Here is a 17,080-nt window from a genome sequence, read left to right as displayed (position 1 = left end):
TTCACAGTGAGAGCTGTAAAAATGTGGAATAGACTCCCTCAAGAGTTGGTTCTGACCAGCTCATTGGATTGCTTTAAAAAAGGCCTGGATTGTTTCCTAGATACACAGAATATAACTGGATACTAACATTTATAGGTAAAGTTGATCCAGGGAATATCCGATTGCCTCTTGGGGGATCAGGAAGGAATTTTTTTCCCTGCAGGAGCAAATTGGATCATGCTTTGCTGGTTTTTTTTTGCCTTCCTCTGCGTCAGCTGTGGGTAAAGGATTATAACTTTTTTTTTGTTAATGGTTGGACTGGATGGACTTTTGTCTTTTTTCAGCCAGACTAAGTATTTAACTATGTAACTATGTTAACTCTTTGTTACTCCTGTACTGATGAGAGGGACAAATTTTGTGCTAGGAAGGGGGGAGTTTGGAGGCGAATTGTGTAAGGAGGGGGGATTTGGGAGGAGGGGAGTTGCACTAGGAAAGGGAGTTTGGCAGAGGGATTGTGCTAGGACCAGGGATTTGGGAGTGGGGGGATTGTGCTAGGAGGGAAGATTGGGGGGGCTGTGCTAAGGTGGGGGATTTGGGAGGGTTGTGCCAAGAGGGGGGTTTTGGCAAGGTTTGCCAGGAGTAGGAATTTGAGGGGGATTGTGCTAGGAAAAGGGATTTGGGAGCAGGGGTTGTGCTAGGTGGGGGTATTGGGGGGGGCGGATTTGTGAAATTCTAAAGGCTGCCATAACTGAAAAAAAAGGTTGAGAAACACTGGTTTAGATACCAGTATTGTTCACAAAGGTTCGTTTAGCTCATCCCTAGTTAGGACATACCTTTAGTATTAAAGCTGAATATGTTTCTAGCGTCCTTCTAGTTAACTAGGGGAGCTAGAATTCTGATTGTCAGAGAGGAGGGCTGAGTAGCAGCCTGGGTATGATAGTCAGGAGGTCAAATTTTGGTCAGGGCTGGGAGACTCTGCTGGCCAGCTCCTCTGGAATTTCCCCCTGCTCTAGCGCTTTGGAGGAAGGTCTAGAGTTAGTGGGTGGATCTGAAGAGTGGCTGGCTTGTACTCTTGAGGGATGCTCACCACTCCCCAACAGGAGTCTTGGTAAGGGGCCAGGACAACCCTTAAAAGTAGAACAGCCTGATCAGTAGGAGGAGGAGGAGGAGGAGAGTTGGAGGGGAGAGGTGGAAGAGAGAGAAGAATGTGAGGCTGGAGGCAGGAGCCTGTAAGGGAACTCAGATGGAGAGGGGCTCACCTGCAGGCAAAGGACCTTGGAAGGTGAGAAAGGACCACCTGTGTGGCAGGGAAGAACGGCCCAGCTAGAAGGCCTGGTAGCAGCCATCACCCAGAGGAGAGGGACCAAGTGAGTAAACCTGCACCCCCTGGACAAGTAAGGGGAAAGGAGCACTCTAGTGGGAAACTGGATTAGTTTTTTACACGGGACTGTTCACACTGCAAGCGGCAGGCACTGGATCCCCTGTCCAAGGATTCACCCAGTACAGCTGGATGAGGAGAGGATTCATTTGGGGTATGGGGTGGTACTACAGGAGATGCTGGCTAGCTCTCTAGAAGAGCGGCATTGCTGTCAAGCCTGGAGCAACCGGGATGGCCCATCAAGTTGCAAATGTCTTGTCTGCTCTACAGTGAAGTGCCTGCCATAACTTGTCAGCCTGCTTGCGGTTGTCCTCAATGGCTTACCAATCTATACAGGTCCCTTTGCTGCTCAACAGGTGGCTCCTATAAAAGACTATGTACGCTGTGTACCAGCTAATGCCAGTGAACTGGCTAATGCTTCATTGCGCATACATCAGCAGATGTTCCGGAGAAGCCAACCTCACCCTCTAGCCCTGCACCATCAGTCTGGAAGGATCCAGTCAGTGTGGACAGCTTTTCCTCAGGTGAATTTACTGCCCCTTGGCCTAGAACCAGAGCCTAGAGCTGGGAAATTCAAATGCTGCTTCGCAGGGCCCCTACCCCTTGTGTCTATCCAGGACTGGGGAGCAAGGACAAGTTGCCTCGGTTCTCAAGGTTCCAGAGGCTAATACAGCAGTAAGTGGCTCTGGAGTGGGGATGGGGCTACCCCTACATTCCCCAGAGTGTCATGGACATCATCGATGACTCCAGGCAAGAATGGGAGGACAATCTTTTCTAGGAATATTTGCATGTCCCTAAGTTCTTGAGGGGTCCCTACATTACAGCTGCTTGGGGCCGGTTTTTGGAAATTAAGGAGGAGTAGAGCAGAGGTCGTACCATCTACAAAGACAGAGTGATGGTCGTGAGTGCAGGAAGGCCTAACGTAACATACTCCATTTCTGCTCATAGGCCTCATGACTCCACCTTCAAACTACCCAGCCCTAAGCATTACTATTAAAGAGCACTCCCACCACATTTGGGTCTTGCCTATGGTTTTTCATACAGACTAAGCCAGACTTCATCTTTACCACCTGCGAATCCACTCAGTCTTTGTTATCTCTTAGGAGGGGCTCCTCCCCAAAGTGATGTTGACATTCTTTGTCTAGATAGCTAGCTAGAGTTAGAGCTGTGTTATGCACTCTATTGTCTTTCTTTCCCACTGTTTGCAGATACTTCCAGGACGGCTGTCTTCCTGCTGGGTGCAAAGAAGACTTTTTTAAGCAGGGTTTCCTTTGAGGGGGAGGCACTCCATAGCCATAATATATATGTATAAATGTTGTTGTACATATTTGATTTTGCATTTTGCTATTAGCTGCAGAGAGTTGTAGCTAGGCTGTATGTAAATTTGTATATTACATTTATTTTTCTACAGTATCATTTATTTGCATATATTTTATTTTATTTCTCATTCACAGTTCTGTACCCTTTTTCCTTTCCCAGTTTTTTGTATGGGATGCCTTGCTCCTGGGCTCAGGAGCCATTCTTGTTTTACCCACAGCCGATGAGGACATGGCTGTGTATTTAGCGTGGGCGCATGTAGCGCCTTCCACGTAAGTTAGGGGGAGCTAGAATCCTGATTGTTAGAGAGGAGGGCTGAGTAACAGCCTGGGTGTGATAGTCAGGAAGTAAAAATTTGGTCAGGGCTGAGAGGATCTGCAGGCCAGTCCCTCTGGAATTTCCCCCCTGCTTTAGAGCTTTGGAGGAAGGTCTAGAGGCAGTGGGTAGATCTGAGAAGTAGCTGGTTTGTACTCTTGAGAGATCCTGGCCAATCCTCAATAGGAGGCTTGGGAAGGGGACATGACAACCCTTAAAAGTAAGAAAGCCTGCTCAGCAGCAGGAGGAAGAAAGTTGGAGGGGAGAGGTGGAAGAGGGAGAAGGATGTGAGACTGGAGGCAGGGGCCTGTGAGGGGGCCAAGATGGAGAGGGACTCACCTGCAGGCAGAGGATCTTGGAAGTTGGAAAACTTGTACTTCACCCACCCCTTGAGAGAGGACCACCTGTGTGTCAGGGAAGGAGCGGCCCAGCTAGAAGGCCTAGTAGCAGCCACCGACCCACCGGCAGCACAGGAGAGAGATCAAGTGAGTAAACCTGCACCCCCTGGTTCAGTAAGGGGAAAGGAGCGCTCTAGTGGGAAACTGGATTCGCTTTTTACACGGGACTGTTCATACTACAAGTGGCAGGGATTCACCCAGTACAGCTGGATGAGGAGAGGATTAATCTGGGGTCTGGGGTGGTACTACAGGAGATGTTGGCTAGCTCTCTAGTAGGGAGACATTGCTGTAGAGACTTGTACATGTTTGCTAAGGAGTTTGTCCTTAGTTGCCCTTTCCCTTGGGTATCCCATACATGCCTTAACCTATCCAAGTTCTAAAACCCCTAAAAAAAACTTCAAAACAAGCACAAGGACTGGTTTCTGTCTCCTGGTGCAAGTCAGAGTTAGGAAATGTGTGATTCCTGGCTATGCAGGACTATAGGGGGACCCAAATCTTCAGCAAGGGGTAGTGCTACATGTTTAACACTCTGAAATGTGGAACAGAGCTTGCCATGTGATGATTTAAATGAATAAAGGACTGACGAAATATAACAATTGGACATTGCAGCACAAAGAATCTGGATTATGTAAAGGAATACTCTTGCAGGTACTACTTTTGTATTTCTATTATTAGTACTATCACCACGGTTTATTAAGTAAGACATCCCAGCTGCTGGTAAAAGTATATACTGTAGTATCTTTGTAGAAATACATTATTTCCTGAAGAAAAATGTATTTTCTTTCTCATTACAGTAATCATGTGGCGACTCCCAAGTGCTGTTCCACATTTCAGACAGTGCAAAACACATACGTCTTTAAAAGCAAAGGCTATATCCTAACTGACAATGAATATTTTTTTTTCTGATCCATGTACTGATCCATGTACAAAAAGTTTTAGTTATGCTGTGTAAATGTTGACATTTTAAACAGCAACATCTTGGAATATCTATGATCCCAAACCTAGCCCTTGTGTTTGCTAAGATTTACCGCTACCTATTATATTGATTAAGTCACAGTTGAGCTCCATTCACACTTACGAATGGGGTCATTTAAGATTATCCATGGGAGACTCAGAAGGTATATATGCAATTAGGTGTGGGCAGGAATCCAATTGAAAGCAATGGGAGCCTGACAGCACCCATAGCTATTTGCGGCCATTCACATGTATTTAATCATGCAGCAATTACTTGTAGATGATCTGCCCAGAACGCAAACAGCCAGCGTCCAGGGCCAATCATCTGCAGGTAATTGTTGTCAGGCTCCCATTGCTCTCAGTGGGACTTCCCACCCACACCTAATTGTATCCCCACTGAGTCTCCCATTTGTGATTGCAAAAGTCCCATCTGCAAGTTTTTGTTAATAAATGTTACATTATACATATATAAATTTTGTAAACAAGGACACACATAAACACAGAAAAAAAACATTTATTGATGGTATTTGGTGTACACTGCCAAGTTCATTTACATAACAAGCATGCAGTATAATATCTTAAATATACATATAGAGTCAGGACAAAGTGGAAAACAAAATTCCCAGATCAACCCAACAAAAATGGAGATGATTTTGCTAACCTTTTTGTACCATCAGATATTCTGATGTTTTCTTATATTGGGACTTAGAATTTATAATTTTATAACTAAAGGCTTCTGTAGGACGGTCTAAACAAGTACCAAATCCAAGTACTTAGTGATGCACAAGCCTCATTAAGTAAACGAGAAACTTCCTTACCATCCCTGACTGAGTCGAACCTTCCCTAATTTGTGTCTCACATGCTCCCACTTCCAGACACTGCACATCACAGAGTGTTTCTGCAACAGAGGCAGTGCTATCAATCCAGAAAGAAGTGGGTAGGACTAGGTGTGGCCGGGTTCTGATTGACCATCTACTGGTGTATGAATCAGCAGTGACAGTGCTGCCCTATTTTTCATGCCACTGTAGTGCAAGCAGTCATAATCTAAATGAGAGTGGAAACTCTGCTCTGAATTCAGGAGCAGTGAAGCATTGTTGCCACACCATCACAGGAAGCGATATTAAGTGGACTTCACTGGCAGGATCAGCTGGTAATTCTCAGACTTTGCAGGAGGATTAAGAGAAAACCATATGGTTTACTTTAGTTCTACTTTACCAAATAACATATAAAATTGATATCACTGCAGTCATATTTTTTTTTAAATAAACAACATTTTTGGATGGATTTTTGGTTAATTCTGTGTAGTAGTGTTTAAAATGTTTTAACAACAGAGAGGATCTAAAAGGCCTTTTGTTTTTCAATTTGTGCAGAAAACCACCTGAACATCTGTTTCCCTCACAGAAGGTGTATTTGTCCCACACAGGCAATGTAGTTATGGGACCTTAAGGAGTTCTTTAAGTGGGCTGGCATCAATGCAGTGGTAGGAACTTTGTAAACCTACTGTTCAAACAACACACAATTTGGTTTAGAGGGGCCCAAAAGACTTCCGGGTAAATTAAAAGTTTAATTGTTGGCTATTCTATTGCTGTCTGAGTCCTCATTAGGAAGATTCACCATTCTATTTGTACTGGTGACCAAGAAAAAGATAGGGGAAAATCCAAACTTTTTGACCTCATGAACACTGTGCTTAAATAAATGTTGCTTTCACTGGTGTTTGACTTTTTTTTCAGCCTATATGTCTACGCACACATAGGTGTTTACAGGTGTATTAGGAGAAGAATGTTTATGGGCTTAAAAAAAAAATTAAAAGAGCATTCAGGAGAGGAGCTGAAGAGCTGAAAAAACAGGTGACACGTCTAAACGCTTGTAAAATTATTTCACATACGTTTAGGCACGTTTGAGCATAAACGCATTCCAATAACCAGAATAAATTAATATTCTGGCCAATGAAATTCATTAATGTTCAAACGCATGACACGCCTAAATGTTTCTGCAATACCCGATGCTTTTTTTAAGCACCTTGTCACCTGCCAGGAGAAAAGGTGTTCAGAGGGGCTAAACAGATGTCCTGCGTGCATGAGGTCTGAGAGTTGTCCTGAAATCAAGAAGTGAGGAGAAATCTTCTAATAGGGACACCTGCTCCAGGGACAACTGTGTAAGAGGGGAATTCATCACTTTGGTAGATATCCACTAACTTTCTGTTGTGTCTCTGGCACTAGAAGTAAAGGGACATTTCCCCAATGGTACACATTCCACAAAAAAAATAACTTGGCAGGAGATTTAACCCTTCCCTATATGCAACAAACAAATGTGGTTATAAATACATGTACATGCATGTGTATCTGTGGCTGTACAAGACTGCTTTTTTTCCCTCAAAATAATCATTTATTTGAAAAATACATTAGAGCTAATGCACCTGCGGCCACGCCCAGGACAGACAAAAAGGAGGGTGCAGCTGATTCTTCGTTCTCCCTCTTTTTTTCATATTGAGAAGGTAGCATTTGTTGTTCACATAAACCATATCTGCATGCCTCACAGAGCTCTTTGTTATGTGAACCTTCCAAGGGGCCATAGATTTTTGGCTTCAAATCTTGATATTGATCATTCACCCCATAGACCTTTCTTTGGATTTTATGGACTAAATTAGAAACAACTCTTGCAATGTTGTCAGGTGTCACCATTGGGTTTTCATTAGGACTGGAGCAACGTTCACAACCCTGCTTGAAAATCCTCATTTTCACTGTTCCACGTCTCAGACGTCTGTTTAGATTTAGAAGGAACAATACATATACCTTTGATGAGTTCCAGCTGCGTGCACAACGTGAGCAATGGAAGCTATAGAGAGAAGGAAAATACAATAGATTACAACTAGGGCTCTCTTTGTAATGCAGAGGATAAATAGTAATTTAGAACAGACTAACTGCTAACTAAAGCAGACTAACTGATTTGCAATATTCTGCATCTCTTCATTCCGGAACAATGTGATGTTCCACTTGTAAAGTATGTACAACTATGGTATAGTTATAAATTCTAAGGTTGGCCATATAATGTGTATTAAACCAACTGTAAAATCTCATAACAGCTGGGAATGATGCTACTCTGTGTTGTCAGATTTATAACACTGTCAGCACTGTAAATAAATGTCACTATTCTGTTAGTTCGTATCACTGAAGGATCCATAACTATTGACCTGTTAAGTCAGGAGTAGGCTGGGTATGATATACCTGTAACCATGATGCTCCTTAATTGGGAAGGAAAATTCACTACAGTCAATACTCGGATGCTGAACATCCCAACTTTTCAATAAATGAGAGATCTATCTGTAACCACCCTTAAAGGAGAAGTACAGCCAAAGCTCATTTGGCTTTACTTCTCCTGTGGATAATTCGTTCCACACTTCTGTGATGTCACAGAGCCAGTCTAGGCTGGGGAAAGAGCCATGTGGTCGGGATCTACCCAGGAGCCTGGATGGGCACCTGGCTCAGCCTCTTAGCAATCGACTGAGATTCTGAACCAGCCGCTCCCGCCCCCTCCACAGCCCAGCGCTCCAGTGGGGGAAGGGAGCAGAGCAACAGCGGTGACTGACAGTCACCAGCTCTCTGCTCGTGGAGCACTGAGATCTGAGCGATCAGTGGTCTTTGGTCACTCAATTCTCAGTCTTAGAGCATTGAACCGATGCTGCATCCACCTAGGTAAGTATGATTTCTAAAAAAAAAAACCATACTTCTCTTTTAATTAGGATGCACACAGAGCAGAAGACTTCTTATGAAGAACAATGACTAGCAAAGATATTTAATAAAGCAACAATGATCAGTTATCTGAACCTCGGACTGCAGCAGGACGTTGTATATTTAGCAGCAGTATTACTACCGCTGCTAAATATAACAGCTTCATGCTCACAGCTCCTAGTTGCTAGGAAGCCAGTGGCCACCGCCATCCCACCAATATATGACGCACCCCTGGCCCCAACCATCTGTCATCTGAGAGATGACTGATCAAGAGCTGAATGAAAACATTGCGATGGGGAAGCTAGCTGATAAAATTGACCAAATATGGTCATTACCAACAAGTCTTCCTCTTGGCAAATGCTTGTCACAAATAACAGGGTCTGAGGCCTGCGGCTGAATGTAAACAAATGGGTCAGAGTATTCCAGTTGACACCATTGACCAAGTATGGACATGACCATATTTGGTTAGTGACGTCACGGGGGATCCCAGGTATTGTCATTGACCAAACATGGTCATGTCCATGTTTGGTCAATGATGTCACCCAGCATACCCTGCTCCTTTGTTTACATTCTGCTGATGGCTGAGGAAATGTAATTTGCAGTGACTCTGAGTGAGGAGCAGCATTATTATCAGCAAGTCCACGATTGTTGTTCATTGTGATTGATGTAGATCTACATCGCTGGACAATGAGATTGACAATGGATTTCCATTGTGAGACTTTTATGTTTTGTTTTGTTTTTTTTACAGTTTTTTATTTGCTTTTCAATGTTTTGTGAACTACCCCTTTTTCATTCCAGTTGAGGGATGGCATCTGTGAGACCTCTTATACTTAAGGTATTTCCAGATGAATCACCATGTGGGCAAGGCATTTTGCCAGGGGGGCCCTCTGGTAAGGTATCCTTCCCATGTTGAGGACATATTGCCTTATATGGTTCAGGGGGGCCTGCATGCTTGGTGCCCCCACTTTCTTGGCCAGTCAGGCTACATGCTGGGATAAGGGTATGGTGTGGATTTTGGGGAGACTCCATTTTTTTTTCTCATGGGATCCTCCCCTGATATCTACAACAGGCCCTCACAAAAGATAAGATATGTGTTTTAGGGGAGACCCTAGGCCATTTTTTTTCTTGTGTGGGTTCACCCATAACATCTATACTAGACCTTCATCTTATTTAGAAACAGAACATAGCGGCTAGGAAATGTAATTTACCAGTAATTTCACTGGTTTTTTTTCTTGTCGCTTTTGCTGTAGTACATTGTATACACCATACAGATGTGCCATTTCACAGGCAGATTTAGAGTATCCCCCAAACATAGTATTTAAAGGAATTTTGCATTTGTAAGCCTTCACATGAAAACAAAGCTGAAAAAGATTCCTCCATTCCTTTTCTCTGCAGCCTCAGCTGCACTGGACAGTGGATAAATGGGAAGCTCTGTGCACTGAGCAGCTTCCTGTTCATTCACAAACAGTTTACTATTCTTCAATGATGAATGGACACAGGAGCAATTGGTACCAATTGCTCACTGTGTTCATTCAGGAAAGGAAGGGACCAGTAAATAAGACAGACAGCACTGTGGGTGAAAGGGACACAAAAGGGGGCTCGGACAGCATGGGGACAGGGGTGTGGCTTCTAGAACTGATCCCTCTGCAGCGCAGCTGAAGGGAGGTAATGGAGGAGACTCTGACAGCGATGCAGGGGGAGGCAGAAAAGGATAAGTGGCAGCAATAAGGAAGTGCAGCCCCCCTTTAGAACTGATGGGGCCCAGGCCTGGTACAGGAGGGCCAGCAGTACTACCTTATCAGCAGCCCTGCTGCTAGTGCATTTAATACTACTCTACCCACAGATTGACAGTGTTGCTGTCCAAAGGTGTCTCCGTTACGCCTCCATCCAGAGTGGAGACACTGAAGATGAGAAGTGGTAGGATCAACAGGTAAAAATAAAGAAAAAAAGGCTAAAGAAAGAAAACTGATGCAGTCACTATATCTAAGGATTTGTAAACTGCAATAAATGACATTATTGTTTTTGGGTTTAGATATGCTTTAAGATTACATTTATTATTTTGTTTGTTATATAAGTGATGTAATATCATTCTAAAGGTTTACCAAACATACCAAAATGTAAATATGTACCTGCCAAAGGTATTCTGTGAATAAATCAATCCCGTGTTCTGCTTCACAAGGTTCATATCAACACAGAGATCCCAGGTATCTGGAATGTCCAATTCCTCAATCTTATTGGAAAATTCTCTTTTCCATACGAACTCGGTCATTTTCAGTCAGTCTTATTTTTGTAGTGTTCCTGCAATAGCACAGCATAAAAACAACCAACCATTCCTTGGTTAAAAAGGGTAATAGCTTTTTGACTTTTAATAGGCTTTTACTTTTATAACCATAATAAATTCCTTTTCATTAGTAATGTATTTTTTTCCTGTAGAGAGCCTCATGGCAAATACTTTGCTACTGTAGGGTCCAGCAGTTTCCAGTGGTAGGTCTTCATTTAAAAAAAATAATCATGCACTTCTGGTGGTGCTTTGGCCACCAATCATATATGCCTGTGTGAAAGGGTGAACCATTTACAGTGTGTGTTCCTTGGCAGCAAACACTTCGACTTATCTTCATCCCCGATCCAGCAATCTTACCACTGACATAGACCTAGCTCCTCTTCATTCTGCATATGAGCGGAACAGCCCCATTTATTTCTATAAGCAACTATACCAGTCTCTCAGCAGTTTCTAATAGTATGGTTCTTCCCATAGGAATAAACAGGCCACGTAGTGTATGCACAGAATAAAGAGGAACCAGTTGCGTCCAGGTCAGTGGTAAGATCACTGGATCAGGGAGGAAGGTAAGTATAAGCCCAGTTTGCCTGGACACAGGAGGTGGGGGATTTATTAAATTGTAAATATATTTATTAAAATATTATTACTATTATTTATTAAAAATATTTCCCAAAGATTAAGTTGTCCTTTAAAAAACTGTTGCAGATATAAAATGCAAGGACCTACCCACATGGAAGAATAATATATTTGAAATATAATTAAAAAATATTCTTCCCAAATATATTGACATATATTTGAAATACTACAATTTTGGCCATATTCAATATATTTAAAAATATATTTCAATAAATATATATACTGTATGTTGAAATGCGTTTTTATTACAAAATATATGAAAAATATTTTAAAAAAATACATTTTCAAATATACTGTATGTCTTTAAAAATGCATTTCAACATACATTACTTTTTATATGTTAAAAAAAATCTGAAGAATATATTTTAAATATATTATATATATATATATATGTATTTATATATATATAAAAACACATTTCAACATGCAGTATATATATATATTTATATTTTCTGAAATATATTGAATACGGCCAAAATTGTAGTATTTCAAATATATGTCAATATATTTGGGAAGCATATTTTTAAAATATATTTCAAATATATTTTTCTTCCATGTGGGTAGGTCCTTGCAGTTTATATATGTGGGTAGAGGTATCAAAAAGTGTCAATGCTTTGCCTGGCAGAATACCCAGGGATTTGCCAATAAAGTCAATGAGTCTGAAGGACATTGCAGGTATGTCTAGGTATCTCTATGTGCTCAACTAAAAAAACATTAGCTCTGTGTTGTAATTTTTTTTTCTTTGATCTTTCATCATTTATCTAGCAAAAACGGTGAATGCAATCAGAAAATCTACTATTTCTTGTATAAAATATCATCATAACTTTGGGGTAAAAAAACAAACCGTGAAAGCAATATTAAAATAATATTTAGGTAACTGTTACAAGAAACCTGAAACATATCTTTGCAGAGTTTTCCTTTAATCCTGGATTCACACTGATGCGGTGCGAAATTCGCAGCGGTTTGTGTGCGAATTACACACAGCATCACAATCGCAACCCGTTCATGCGAACCGCTGCTGGTGTGTATGTTAAGTTAACAACACCCCGAAATCGGTCCGTTTAATGCGGTGCGATGTGCAGAATCGGATCGCATGGGTGTGAATACCCATGTGATCAGATTCTAGTGTGGACCAAAAGAAGGGTCCTGCACCTTTTTGGTGCGGATGCAGTGCAATTTGAGACATACAAAATGTATGGCTTAAATCGCACGGCACAGAATTTGCATGTGATTTGCACAGGAATGCGGTGCGGTTCCTGTGCAAATGACATGCTATATGCCGCACCGCACATGTGTGCACCCAGGCTAAATGTTGTATTTGGTACCTGCAGCAAATAATTCAGCAAAACATTTGGCTCTAAAAACATTAGGTTAAAAAAAAATTTATTACACAAAAATGTTGAAAAAATAGTAATATGTACAAATATGTATGATTTCACATATACTGTGCATGTCAGTAGTAATATCCATGTTATAACATACCTTAAGTTGAATACATCTACAATAAATACAGAATAAAATCATACTTCATTATAAACCAATAAACCTCAATGTGTATATATGTTAAGAATCTTTAATGTATTATTACCTTTTTAGTGTTCAGAGTCTGCTCATGCACAGTCCCGCTGCTTTCTCAGACACATATAAACCACTTAATCTGCTTTTATATATTCTTGTGTCATCATTCCCTTCTCTCCTCCCCACGAATCCCCAGCATGAGTCTGAGAAACGAAACTAAAGCATCTCTCAGTTTGCCTTTTTTGTGTCAGACTTCATCTGTGTGCTGTAAAATGATTCTGATCTTTCAACACTTGCCAAGCAGGAATGCTGACCAAAATCTACAAACCTGAGTATAGAATCTAATCAGAACTATAAAATAAAAATACAATAAAAGTGAAATGGATAATCGCTGTTTTCCTTCAAAGGTTGAATACAGGAGCTGCAATAAGGAATTCAGCAAAACATCTGACTCTACTGCAATGTTATACATTTACACCCGGTCACATCAAGCCTGACTTTGAAATCGTGCGACTTACAGTGAAGTCGCACAATTTCAAAGTCGGGGGACATGCTGATTTCAGGTGTGATTTGAAAGACATCTGACACAGATGTCTATGTAAATCGCACCAAAAGTAGTGCATGTCCTACTTTAGAAATCAATGCGGCTACTACCAAGTAAAAACCGATATGACCGCTGTAATTGCGGACAATAGGGTGCAACTTGGCATGCGATTTTCAAGTTGCATGGCGTGCAAATCGCATGCCAAGTCGCACCCAGTGTGACCGAGGACTTAGAAAACATAAGAAAGTTACCCATGATATTGTATACATTGAAGGGTTTATGGAACCCAAAAGCAGAAATTGCATATATTTCAGTTTAGCAATCCTTAAATGTGGCCGCATTAGTTTTCTTTTTCGGCATTTTCCTTTATTTTCACTTAGTGATCATACCAGAAAAGATGGCCATACACTGTACAATCTGATTGCACAAGAGATTTACCAAAACTATATAATAGAAGGAATCACTAAACCTAACCAGTCTGGCAGGCACTATATAGTTGATGGTAGATCTAAAGGAGATTGTATAATCAGAATGCATACTGTATGGTGAGCTTAGGTCTGTTATTTTTCAACTTCCTATATCAGACCAAAAGTGGCAGTTAGAAGGTTGAGGCAATACATTTACCATTGCTGGGGGTGCTTGCAATGGTCAGATTTAATTCATTTATGTAAAACCTTTATTCCAAAAGGAAATAAATGTCGCTGTAACTTCTTAAAGCAGGTTTAAACCCAAAAGCAAACAATTATTGTATTGCAGCTTACTAATTCTTAGATGTGATGCCTGCATTCATTTTCTTTTTTAATTTTTTTCTCTTTTACTTTTACCTGGTGATCCAGCCTGTAAGTCTGTCATTTTTCAATAGAACAAGCTCGCCTGCAGATCTAGCAGTTGCAGGGACAAAACGTTTAGCATGGACAGGGGTGCTTACAATGATCAGCTTTTATTTATTTATGTAAAACCTTTATCCCAAAAGGAACAAAACTGCTGCAACTGTTTAAAAGTGTAGGCCTCGAGTTTAGCTTCACTTTGTTAGTGTATCTAAATCTGCAAGTACATCTAAGGCTCCATGTACACTGCAGCTGACAAACTCACGTTTAGGAGCTTTTCTGCGTTTTTTTCAGCAGCCCCTGAACACTCCCTAATGTTTTCCTATGTGTCCATGTACACATCTTCGTTTACAGTCGTTTAAAGGCAGTTGAGTTTACAGTTGTTTTTTTGAACGCACCAAACTTGCGTACAGGAGTAGATTTTTATCAGCGTTTCAAACGCCAAATGCTTGTGAAAGCGGCTAACTGCGTTTATAAGCGTTTGCGTTTGGAAAATTTTTTTAACTCTTCTATTTCCAGATGCTGTCCAGAGCCTTTTTTCATCATGAAAAATGCATGCAAAGCATTTTCCCAGAGCTCAAATGGACCTGGCATACCATACTTTGAGGTTTTGCATGAAAGAAAATATGTTAGACACTGCTGCAATACTTTCTGCACAGAAATGAGCTGGAACACATCCAAACACCACAAAAAAAAAAAAAAAAGACAGCTAATCTCAACACATACTGCTCTCTCTGCTTCTGCTCTCTCTAGTTCTCTCAAAGTGTCTGAAATAGTTAATTTTTTACTGTTTTTCAGTGCATTCTAGTCATTTTGGAAGGTCTCCTGAGGTTATCTTTAAAAAAAACGCTTTTAAACGCGCATAAACGTGGTATGCAATCGCGGCTGAACAGACATTTTTTAATCTACGTTTTCCCGCAGTCAGTTTCCATCGTTCAGGAGTGTCCCGTGCAGGGGCGGACTGACAACTCATGGGGCCCTTGGGCAATAGAAGATCATGGAGCCCCTGTGTCTTTGCCCAAACTCAAAAAAGCCTATGAAAAAGAAACCAGGGGCATCTCATGGGGCCCCCTACTGACCCCGGGCCCTTGGGCAGTGCCTGAGTTTCCAAATGGTCAGTCCGCCCCTGGTCCCGTGTATATGGAGCCTAAAACTTTCCTCTCCCCAGACTGACAATGATGCTGTTCAGAGGTGTCTCTGTTGCTTCTTAATTCAGAGTGGGTGCACTTTAATACAGAATATGTGGTACGGGCCAGATCACAGGTGAAAACAGAGGGGAATAATGACTGTAATAAGACAACGAATGCAGCCAACACTAATGATTGGTAAGCTACAATATATAACATTTTTGGTATTGGGTTTAATATTACTTTAAATAGTGCTAGCTGGAACTTGGTTTACTGTGTTAGTCAAGTCCAATTAAATCTGCTAGTCCAAGAGCAGGGGTGGACTGACAAGTCATGGGGCCGACGGGCAATAGGGGATCATGGGGCCCCTGTGTCCTTGCCTACACTCAAAGCACACCCCAAAAAGCCTATAAAAGGTACTAGGGGCATTTCATGGGGCTCCCTACTGACCCTGGGCCCTTGGTCACTGCCCGAGTGCTCAAATGGTCAGTCCACCCCTGTCCAAGAGTCTCACACTTTCTAAACAAAGTGCCAGTTGTCTGTCCTTCAGATTTTAGGGGGCTGGACTGTGGCCAGTGGGAGTAGAAAAATCCCTGAATCAGTGGGAGTAAACAGTACCCCACCTTTGGTATGGGGGGAGGAATAATGCCCCATTTTTGTTGTCAGTGACAGGAATTGTTGGTGTCAGTGGAAGATGTGTCATATCAGTGGGGTGAATAATGCCCCAGGGGCTGGATAAGGGCAAGCAAAGGGCCGCATTTGGCCTTGCTTCTCCGAAAAGTGGAGACATCGTAAAACAGGAAGTGTTGTCACTGGCCGGATCACCAGGTGAAAATAAAAGAAAAAAAGACCAAAAAAGAAAACTAACTTAACTAACTTAACTAATGCAGCCACCACATTTAAGGATTGGTAAGCTGCCATATAGAAATTGTTTGTGAGTGTAATGCCAATTTAATTTAGAAAAAAGAGTGACATGTATAAATATGCATGCTTTTACATATACCTGCCAGTATAAATGTCAGTATAATATATATAATCACTTGCTCCAGTTATTCTACTTTTATATATTCTTGTGTCATTACTCCCTTATCTCTCCCCATGATGGCAGCAGCATGAGTCAGAGAAATGAAACTGAAGCCACTCCCTGTTTACAGATTTTGTGACAGACCATAAAAAGTTTGTTGACTATCTAATATTAGAAAAAGAGTGTCATGAGGCTCATGTATGTATGCACGCACATTAATCTTCCCAGTAAACAAATGTGATACCATGTAAACTGGTTGTTAGGTGGAATCAGAAACACACGCAGAGACATGTACTAATACAAGAGACTCTGACACTAAATATCACTTTCAATTGAAAATACCTGCAGCATTTATTTCCTACGCTTTAAAATGTCTTTTATGTATACAGTTTAAAGACATTTCACTGCTACTCCAATATAATAAAAAAAATGATAATTAACACATGCTAAAATGCATAGTGACATGAAAATATATTTAAAGTATCAGTTAACACCCCCCCACACACACACACGCACAAAAAAAAGAAGCTGACTGGCTACCATGCACAGCTGCACCAGATTGTGCACGTTCCAGTTTTAGTAAATCAGCCCCATAGTCTCTACAACACATTTCTACAATGGTGTATGAATTTTCCAGAATAAGTTGATCCTGCAAGTGTCCTACTTATGCTTGTTAGAGATGAAAACTATCTGCAGGGTCATTTACCCTCGTCGGTGTTGCCACTGTTTGTGCACATGCTTCAAAAAAGCTGAGTCTACTCCTTACCCTAGGTTCACGCCCAGGGGCGGACTGACCATTCGAGCACTCGGGCACTGCCCGAGGGCCCGGGGTCAGTAGGGGGCCCCATGAAATGACCCTGTTACCTTTTTATAGGCTTTTTTGGGTGTGCTTTGAGTGTGGGCAAAGATACAGGGGCCCCATGATCCCCTATTGCCCGGGGGCCCCATGAGTTGTCAGTTCGCCCCTGTCCACGCCTAACCGTTTTCTGCAGCGTTTTGCAGAAACGCACTACAGGCCATTTAACACTAATTTAACTCTATGTGGTATATATATATA

At 41.6% G+C, this 17,080-nt stretch overlaps 1 protein-coding gene across 1 annotated transcript; it reads right to left on the bottom strand.

Annotated features, from left to right (window-relative positions):
• Positions 1–4,837: 4,837 nt before the first annotated feature.
• On the bottom strand, positions 4,838–12,642 carry LOC149460108 (receptor-transporting protein 3-like). The gene is made up of 3 exons (XM_089680175.1): positions 12,572–12,642; positions 10,199–10,367; positions 4,838–7,176 (listed from the first exon to the last, which is right to left on the bottom strand). The coding sequence occupies exons 2-3, from the start codon at positions 10,336–10,338 to the stop codon at positions 6,723–6,725; spliced, it is 594 nt and encodes a 197-aa protein (XP_089536301.1). The 5' UTR covers positions 10,339–10,367; positions 12,572–12,642; the 3' UTR covers positions 4,838–6,722.
• Between the last annotated feature and the right edge of the window lie 4,438 nt (positions 12,643–17,080).

The sequence above is a fragment of the Staurois parvus genome, unplaced genomic scaffold (assembly GCF_062004578.1).
Source record: "Staurois parvus isolate SC_StPar_1 unplaced genomic scaffold, SC_StPar_1.0 ptg000235l, whole genome shotgun sequence".
Lineage (NCBI taxonomy): Eukaryota > Metazoa > Chordata > Amphibia > Anura > Ranidae > Staurois > Staurois parvus.
The sequence above is the reverse complement of the archived record's forward strand: the minus strand, read 5'-3'. Positions and strand labels throughout refer to the sequence as shown.

Excerpts from the sequence above, each read along its gene's own strand:
- LOC149460108 (XM_089680175.1), bottom strand. The coding sequence starts at position 10,338 with ATGACCGAGTTCGTATGGAAAAGAGAATTTTCCAATAAGATTGAGGAA. Across the intron at positions 7,177-10,198 it reads TCACAGAATACCTTTGGCAG|CTTCCATTGCTCACGTTGTG; the intron begins GTACATATTTAC and ends TTCTCTCTATAG.